Raw genomic sequence first — 8,838 nt, 5'->3', positions numbered from 1 at the left:
TCCGTGTCTGCTGGTCCTGAGCCTGCCTCCGTTGGAGTGTCCGAGGGGCCCGTTCAGCAGCCTGCCTCCACTGGAGGGTCCGAGGGGCCTGTTCAGCACCCTTCCTCCACTGGAGGTTCCGAGGGGCACGTTCAGCCACATATCTCCGCTGGAGGGTCTGAGGGGCTTTTTCAGCCATCTTCAGTCTACGCTGGAGGGTCCGAGGGATCCATCCAGCCTGCAGGGCCACCACCTGCTCAATCATTTGCGGCTGCCGTGCCTCGTCTGGCCCTGTGGTTGCCATGCCACTGCCTTGTCAGGCTCAGAGTTGGAGGCCACCTTCCAGGCCTCTGACTGGACTTCTTCACCAGCACAGATGGCCTTCGGACCTGTTTTGTCGCAGGTGCTTCCTTCTCCGCAGATGGCCTCAAGATCTATTTCGTCGCTGCATTCCCCATTCCCTGCTGTCGGCCTCTGGACCTGTTCGTCGCCGCTGCTACCTTCCCTGCAGTCGGTTTGGTTAGCTATTCACACAGCTACACTGTGAGGTCAACAAATGGACTGTAATGCCACCTACCTACACACACGCACACATACACACATACAATATACTCCCTAGATATACACACTGCCTAATTTAACCATCCCATTCTGCGAAAGGACTGCTGCTATCTACCAGAACAAATGTGACTTGAGTTTGTGTTAGAACTTAGATTTTATGTTATTTATCCATAACTGTTGTTGCAATTCATTACTGCGTTTTTTACTGCTCTTTTTAAACGTATTCTTTTTAAACTGTATTTAATGTTTTAACTGTATTGTATTGTTTATTGCACCGTAGAGGCTGGTGAGAAACAGTTTTTCATTTCAGGCTGGGTAACACCATACAAATGACAATAAACTTCTTGACTCTTTGAGTCTGAGTCTAATGATTAGCTAACTACGTTGGTGTGGCGGTACGCAGCATGTGGTGCCATGCAGGGAAGGCATGGCATCTGCAATCATGCCCCGCCAACTTAACTTGACTGTTTTTTAATTATTTTTTAAATGCTGATAAAATTTACATTACACAGAAGGAAAACTGAGATATTGTCAATCAAAACATCATGTCTCCAGTGTTTTTGAAGTTGTTTGTTCACATGGAGGGTTTAATGAGATCCATTGAGGTTAAGGCAGTGTCCAGCTCAAATAAATTAGTCTCAAAGTGGCTGTATTTTGAGGAAACCCTCACAGTGTGACTTCTATATCCATCCTGCTTTAGTGACCATTTATTTTTATGGACCAAATGAATGATAAATTTAATGTGACATATATAACTTTTGGTGGGCATGTTGAATTGAACAAATACAGATTTCTGTATTTTGCCATCATGTTTACAGCATATACTCTAATACTTTGCAGCAATTCAACTATATTGTGTCTCATATGGATCAAGAAAAACCTGCATGAGCCTATGTATATTTTTATTGCAGGGTTGTTACTGAACTCAGTTATGTTTAGCACTAATATCTACCCAGAACTTTTGATTGACTTTTTATCAGACAAGCAGATCACAACTCATTCACTATGCAGCTTTCAAGCATTTATTTATTATTCTCTAACAGGATCAGAGTTCTTTCTATTAGCAGCTATGGCATATGACAGGTATGTGTCTATATGCAAACCCCTGCAATATACAACCATCATGAAAAAAACAACTATCATAGTTTTACTAGGGTTAGCTTGGCTTCTGCCTGCTTGTCAGCTTGTGCCATCAGTTGTAATGAGTCAGAGTTATAAAATTTGCAGTTTTACTTTGAATGGAATCTTTTGTAATAATGCAATTTCCAAGCTTTACTGTGACACCTCAAGAACAACATATATCATATATGGTGTGTTTATTTTACTTAACACCGTATTTCTTCCTTTGCTTTTTATACTTTTTACTTACACAAAAATATTTATAATATGCTATCGGAGCTGCAGGGAGGTCAGGAAAAAAGCTGCACAGACTTGTTTACCTCACCTGCTTGTATTAGTCAGCTTTTCAGGTTTGTGTTCATATGATATAATTGTAGCTCGACTAGAAATGAATTTGCCAAAAGTTGCACGTTTTATATTGACCTTACAAGTAGTTTTATATCATCCTCTTTTTAATCCAATTGTTTATGGACTGAAAATGAAAGAAATCTCTAAACACCTCACGAAATTGTTCTGTGAAGGAAAACTCAACATCTGGCAAAGCTCATGTTGAAAGGGTGTAATGTAGATGTGATGTTTAATTTAACTGTTGTGTTCATGTGTGTATTATGTTTCACAATATAGAAGTTGTCTTTTCTCTGTCTGAGATATATATTATAGAAATCTATTATTTTTGCATAGTATATGTATAATATATATTTAAGATAGAGATTGTATTTGTTTGGGAGGAGGAATTATTGTTTTTAGTGTATTTGTTATTCAGATTTCTTTAAATATACTATACTGCTATTTACATACAATACACACATGGCTCTCACTAAGGGGTATGTTTCCAATATCATTTTTGTTGAACACAAAAAACAAACAATAACTTGAATAATGATGCACATAATCCACATGGACTTTATGCCGTGCTATTGTGATAACATATAAACAATTATAAGATATTATCTGGGGTTTTCTCCTTACTATGAAATATAAATCACCTTAAGGGATCACTGTTGTTCTGTTTTCTTAAATGCATTTTCAATTCATTTGTTTGCTGTTGTTTTGTTTGTTTGCTCATGTTATTTATTCTTAACTTAATACTGTGTTGCTGTTAAGTTGTAAATTCAAGTTGTTAGTTTTCCTGTCTGTGTCAATAATAAAGAATAATAGCATCTTAGCAAAGAGTTGGCATTTCAGAAAGAATGAACAGAAGAACACATTCAGTGTATCCCAATGAAGCTTTCATTATGTAAAGTTAAGGGCATTATCACAAAAACAAAACATTGGAATGGAGATGGAGACCTCTAAGGTCACCTAATAGATGTTAATTTGGTTTTGTATTTGTGTTTCAGTTTGTACAGAAAAGGTTTTTTGATATAGCAGCAGAAATACTGTGGAAAAGGAGTTGAAGTGAATAGCCCAAAAGGAGGGCCACCAAAAGAGCTCCCCTGGTATACAGTGTTCTTGTAGGACTGTAACATTCTATGTTTGTTTTTCCAAGTTTATGAAAGAAAAACACAAAGGAGCAGAGAGCAGAAAGTTCCCAAGCACGGCCTTCAGGTGGTATGGAGGGAAAGGTAGCCCTGTTGGCCAATCAGACAAGCAAAGCTATTTAGTTTGTTTGGCCAGTATACAATACAGAATGTGCAGACCAGTATGTTCACGAAATGGCATTAATCCCACTCATGAGTAGCAACTTGTAGGCAGCAGTTACCACTCATTAGAACAGTTGTTCTTCTGGTTTGACTTTGGGATAAAGAAAAAAATCGGATCAGTGGACTGGATGGATGAAAAGAAACAGAGCCAGGCATGACTTATGTAGCATATTGCAGAATGTCCTACTTAACTCATGCCCATCAGATGCCATTGAGCAGCACAATGTCAGGGTTCCTGGGTCATTCATCCAGTGTTTTCAGTTTGTTCAGGTTCAGTTTATTTTCTTTTTCTTATTCTCATTTCCTGTTGTTCTGTTCCTGTTACTTCTATGTATCATTAGTTAGATTATGTTCAGCTGTTCACTAACCGGTCTCTAATCATTAATCATTCAGTCTGTATTTTTAAGTCCTCAGTTTCATCCTGGTCATGGTCATGACATTGATGTTGCTGTTGATGTTAGGTTGTTGCCGTATGCTTTGCTCATTTAATCAGTCACTCAGTCAGTCAGTCAGTCAGCCAGCCCGCCAGCCAGCCAGCCCACAATTTTGTGCTTCTGTTCTGTTCATTCACTCCATCTGCAATAAACACTTTTCACTGCGAGTCCTGTGTTTGGGTCATCCCTTCCTCTCCTCCACGCACGAAGCCCTGACACAACTGAAATTTGCTTTGTTAATGATGTAATCTATAAAACAAGCCGTTGACTACATCTACTAGACATGCCCAAAACATAAGGTGCTTTAGAGTGTATAAGAATTTCTTTTACTTATGTATTATTCAGATTATTTTATTGTATAATGCCTTAGTGCCACTGGATTTAGCATGTCTAACACTCATGCAGTTGACAGACAGACAGATGGTGGAGGTCTGGTAAGGAAGTTGGGGGGGAAGCAGACAACTCCACAGAAAGAGTCTTTTGTCTCTTTGATGACTCTGGGAAGTAGCAAGGGAGTGTGAATCTTAATGTGTGAAACAGCTGTGTACTGCCTTTTGTTACTCGAGAAGGTATTAAACTGAGAGCCATGCTAGGCTCAGGGAGAGACTCTGCTGACCGTTTGCCCCGCGATCATGCATGCTCTCCACCAAGCTTGGTATTCTGTTCTTTGTTTTGTGATTAAAGAATGCTATCTACCACTCATCGCTTGTCTGCAGGCTTTATTTAATGGAAAACTTCCACAACAAGAGCAATAGAGAAAGCGAGAAGCCAGAGAGAGAGAGGAAGTGAGAAAAAAAATACAGTGAACTCTTAAAAATACATGACATTCCAACAATGGCTGATTTAAGTGATCTGTATTAGAACTCAGGCAAAGCTAAGTTGCACCCATGCACAGTATGCATCTGTGATTAATACCTGCACTCAAGCACAGAACTCAAGAGCAGTCATTATCGTTGTGTTAAATAAGGAATCTGTACAGAATTGTCACGGCCTGTGGCTCAGCATCCAGGGAGCCGTGGGAGGCTGTGGTGGCCACACCCTTGGGCTGGGCCGCCTCCAAATCACCTGCATCTCATCTGAGGCAATCACCGGAGGACTACTTCAGCCAGCTCTGACGGCTTCTCCCCGCCAGTCTCTAAGTCTCCTCCCAGTGTGACCAGCATTCGGCGTGGAAGCCTGTCATCCTGCCATCCTGCCTGTCATCCTGCCGGACTGACTCCCTCCCTAGGATTCCCTTCACGGGCACCTCTCCCCTCCAAGCTCCACGGTCCTGCTCTACCTGTAAGCCTCGGCAACTTATGAACTCTAGCCGTTCATTTCTTGATAGACTGCGTGCTGTTAACTGTGTCTCCCCTTTCTGTTGCAGTTTCCCCACGGTCCCGATTACGGTGCTGCTGGGCTCCACGCTCCTCGTTTTCCCCTCCGTGGCATGAGCCTTAGTTTTTCGTTAGTGTTGTTAAAAGATTCTTCAGTTAAATAAAGACTTGTACATAGTTCTGAGCTGCGGTGTGCTGAGTCTGCTTTGGGGTCCTGTTACCTGAACACTCCGTGTTCTGTGACAGTACAGACTGGCCAGTTATGGACCCCGCAGACCCAATGCGTTCCGCTATAAGTAGGCAGGGCGCTATGTTGGGCCGGCATGACCAGCTCCTACAATCGCTCCAAGATCAGTATCAAGAGCTCAGCGAGGCTCAGGACGGGCTGCGTCCCCAACCCCCCGATTCGGCGTACCGCGGTCTCTCATCCCCACCACCAGAACCCTTCCATGGCGAATTGGACCTGTGTGGGGGGGTTCCTTTTTCAGTGCACTCTGTTTTTCAGCCACACGCCGCAGTCCTTCCCCGATGACGCTGCCAAGATTTCCCACTTCGTGGGGCTGCTAAGGGGGAGAGCATTGGCATGGGCTGAATCGTATTTATCTTTTCACCCGATTGATCGCTGTCGCTATGACTATTTTCTCGACGAGTTTAAGGTGACGTTTTCACCCCCGGTTTCTGAGGATAGTGCCGCGCAAAAACTACTAGCCCTCCGGCAGGGTAGGCGCAGCGTTGCGGAGTATGTGGTCGAATTCCGCACTGCAGCAGCTGCTGTGGACTGGCCCGACTCGGCTCTCCGGAGCATTTTTCTGCGCTCTCTAAATGATCAGATGAGGGACCAGCTTGCTTTTCATGAGGAAACGAGGTCTTTCGAGGAGCTGCTCACCCTCTCTTGCAGAATCTATAATTGTCTGCGGGAGAGGGAAGCGGAACACCGGTCCAGACCTTTCCGATCGGCGTTGCGTCCCGAGGCTCGCGCGGTGCCGCTGTTGTCCCCGCTTCAGCCCGCAGCTGTGGCTCCCCGCTCTCCCTCTCCTCCGCCGCCTGAGCCGATGCAGATCGGCCGCTCTTGGCTCTCACCGGGGGAAAGGGAGCGCCATTTTCGGGCTGGGGACTGCCTGTAGTGTGGGGGACCGGGGCATCGCATCGCAGACTGTCCAGTGCACCCAAACGGGTCAGCCCACCGGTAAGTCCGGGGATACGGGTGGGCAGTACTTTAAGTTCCACAACACCCCGATTGTTGCTAAATGTTACTATAGTGACCCACAAGACGACCTTTTCCTGCTGTGCGCTAATAGACTCCGGGGCGGAGCAGAATTTAATGGACATTCGACTAGCGGAAAAAATTGGACTTGCCACTCTCACCACTAAAACCAACCATTCCAGCCTCCGCTCTAAACAACCAAGTCATTGCATATATCACTCATCAAACGGCACCGGTGAAATTAGTCACCTCTGGCAATCACAATGAGCAGACTACGTTTTTTACCTTCCCGTCCCCTGACATGCCCCTCATCCTGGGCTACCCTTGGTTGCAAACGCATAATCCCCAAATTGACTGGGCTGGAAAGAGAATCTCCAATTGGAGTGTGTTTTCTCTGGCGAATTGCATGAGGTCAGCTGTTTCCTCTACATGCGCTAGATCCGCCCAACTAGTTGTGCCGCCACCTGATCTCTCCTCAGTCCCAGCCATATATCATGATGTGCAGGAAGCGTTTCGTAAGGATAAAGCTCGCTCATTGCCACCTCATCGTCCTTACGACTGTGCTATTGATTTGTTACCTGGGGCCCTGCTGCCTTCCAGTAGGTTATACAACCTGTCCCGCCTGGAGAGAGAGTCTATGGAGCAGTACATCCAGGAATCCCTCACTGCTGGTATTATCCGACCCTCCTCCTCCCCGGTCGCTGCAGGTTTTTTCTTTGTGGGGAAGAAGGACGGGTCGCTGCGGCCGTGTATTGACTATCGGGGCCTGAATGAAATTACTGTGAAGAACAAATATCCCTTGCCTTTGATTAATTCTGTTTTTGAAACTCTCCAGGAAGCTGCCGTATTCACCAAGTTAGATCTACGAAACGCATACCATCTGGTTCGTATACGTGAAGGGGACGAATGGAAGACCGCCTTTAGCACCCCGCTGGGACATTTCGAATATTTGGTAATGCCGTTCGGCCTAACAAACGCACCCGCGGTCTTCCAAACCCTTGTGAATGCTGTGCTTCGAGATTTTCTGAATCTTTTTGTTTTCGTGTACCTGGATGACATTCTTATTTTTTCCAGAACCCCCGAGGAACACCAGGTTCACGTGAGGAGTGTGTTACAGTGCTTGCTGGAGAATAGATTATTTGTCAAGGCGGAGAAATGTGAATTCCACGTTTCATCTGTTTCTTTCCTGGGTTATGTCATGGTCTCCGTGCCTGCCCGGTCGGCCCCACGAGGCTACATTTGCTGTTTCTGTTCTCTCCCTCTCTGCCTGGGCGGAGCTCACTGTGGGCTACCGCCCTTGGCCCACACACACACCTGACAACAATCACCTGTCATCACCGGGAGCACTATTTGAGGCTGGAACACAGATCCTCTCGTCGCTGGATGATTGTACTACTGACATCTTCCCCCCCCCGGACCTGCGACCTCCCTGCCGTGTGTGAGTGTGAGCAAAGAAGACGTGAGCGAGTGTGAGAGAGCTACCCTGTGATTCCCCGGAGTTTTGGATCCCTTCACTGTACATATATTGCACTGGCACTGTAAATAAACTACACCTTGGAGACACCTAACCGCTCTGCGTTTGAGTCCCTGTAACCAGATCATGACAGGTTATGTATTGGCAGGAGGGCAGGTGAAGACGGACCCAGCGAAAGTCAAAGCAGTTCTGGAATGGCCCGTTCCGGAGTCCCGCAAGAAGCTTCAGCGCTTCCTCGGCTTCGCCAATTTTTACAGGCGTTTCATCCGGAACTACGGTCAGGTAGCCGCGCCTCTCACTCACCTCACCTCCCCTAAGGTACCGTTCACCTGGCACCCAGAGGCTCACACTGCGTTCACCAAACTGAAACAACTGTTCACATCAGCCCCGATCTTGATTCATCCCGACACCAGTAAGCAATTCATTGTGGAGGTGGATGCGTCTGACACGGGAGTGGGGGCTGTACTGTCTCAGCGGTCGGACTCTCCAGGGAAGCTGCAGTCGTGCGCTTTCTTCTCAGGCCATCTCACCCCTTCTGAAAAGAACTACGATGTGGGAGACAAGGAGTTATTGGCCATCAAACTAGCCTTGGAAGATTGGCGCCACTGGCTGGAGGGAGCCGAGCAACCATTTCTCATTTTAACAGACCATAAGAACTTAATCTATTTCAGAACAGCCAAAAGGTTAAACTCCCGTCAGGCTCGCTGGTCTCTATTCTTCACCCGGTTTAACTTTACACTCTCCTACCGCCCAGGCTCCCGCAACGTCAAACCCGACGCTCTCTCCCGTCAATACTCCCTGGATGTGGACTCATCGCCGTCAGCAACGGTCCTGCCCGCCGCCTGTGTGGTGGGGCCCTCACCTGGGACATAGAAGAAACCATCCGTCAGGCTCTCCGGGGAGATCCCGACCCAGGTACCGGGCCTCCTGGGCGACGTTTTGTTCCTGCTGCCGCCCGTGGAGCCGTCATTCACTGGGCTCACACCGCGCGATTTTCTTGCCACCCTGGTGTGAATAGAACTGTTAACCTGCTAAAACGTCGGTTCTGGTGGAAATCTTCGATAAGAGACGTAAAAGACTATGTGTCAGCCTGCTCCACCTGTGCTCG

The 8,838-nt window shown here is 46.2% G+C and overlaps 1 protein-coding gene across 1 annotated transcript; it reads left to right on the top strand.

Annotated features, from left to right (window-relative positions):
* Positions 1 to 1,264: 1,264 nt before the first annotated feature.
* LOC101486932 (olfactory receptor 2M3-like) lies at positions 1,265 to 2,212 on the top strand. Its single transcript, XM_004566337.1, has one exon. It carries the CDS (start codon positions 1,265 to 1,267, stop codon positions 2,210 to 2,212), a length of 948 nt encoding a protein of 315 aa, XP_004566394.1.
* Positions 2,213 to 8,838: the final 6,626 nt, after the last annotated feature.

The sequence above is a fragment of the Maylandia zebra genome, linkage group LG16 (assembly GCF_041146795.1).
Source record: "Maylandia zebra isolate NMK-2024a linkage group LG16, Mzebra_GT3a, whole genome shotgun sequence".
Taxonomy (NCBI): Eukaryota; Metazoa; Chordata; class Actinopteri; order Cichliformes; family Cichlidae; genus Maylandia; species Maylandia zebra.
Note: the sequence above shows the minus strand (reverse complement) of the source record. Positions and strands in the feature narration are given on the sequence as shown.

Excerpts from the sequence above, each read along its gene's own strand:
- LOC101486932 (XM_004566337.1), top strand. The coding sequence starts at position 1,265 with ATGAATGATAAATTTAATGTGACATATATAACTTTTGGTGGGCATGTT.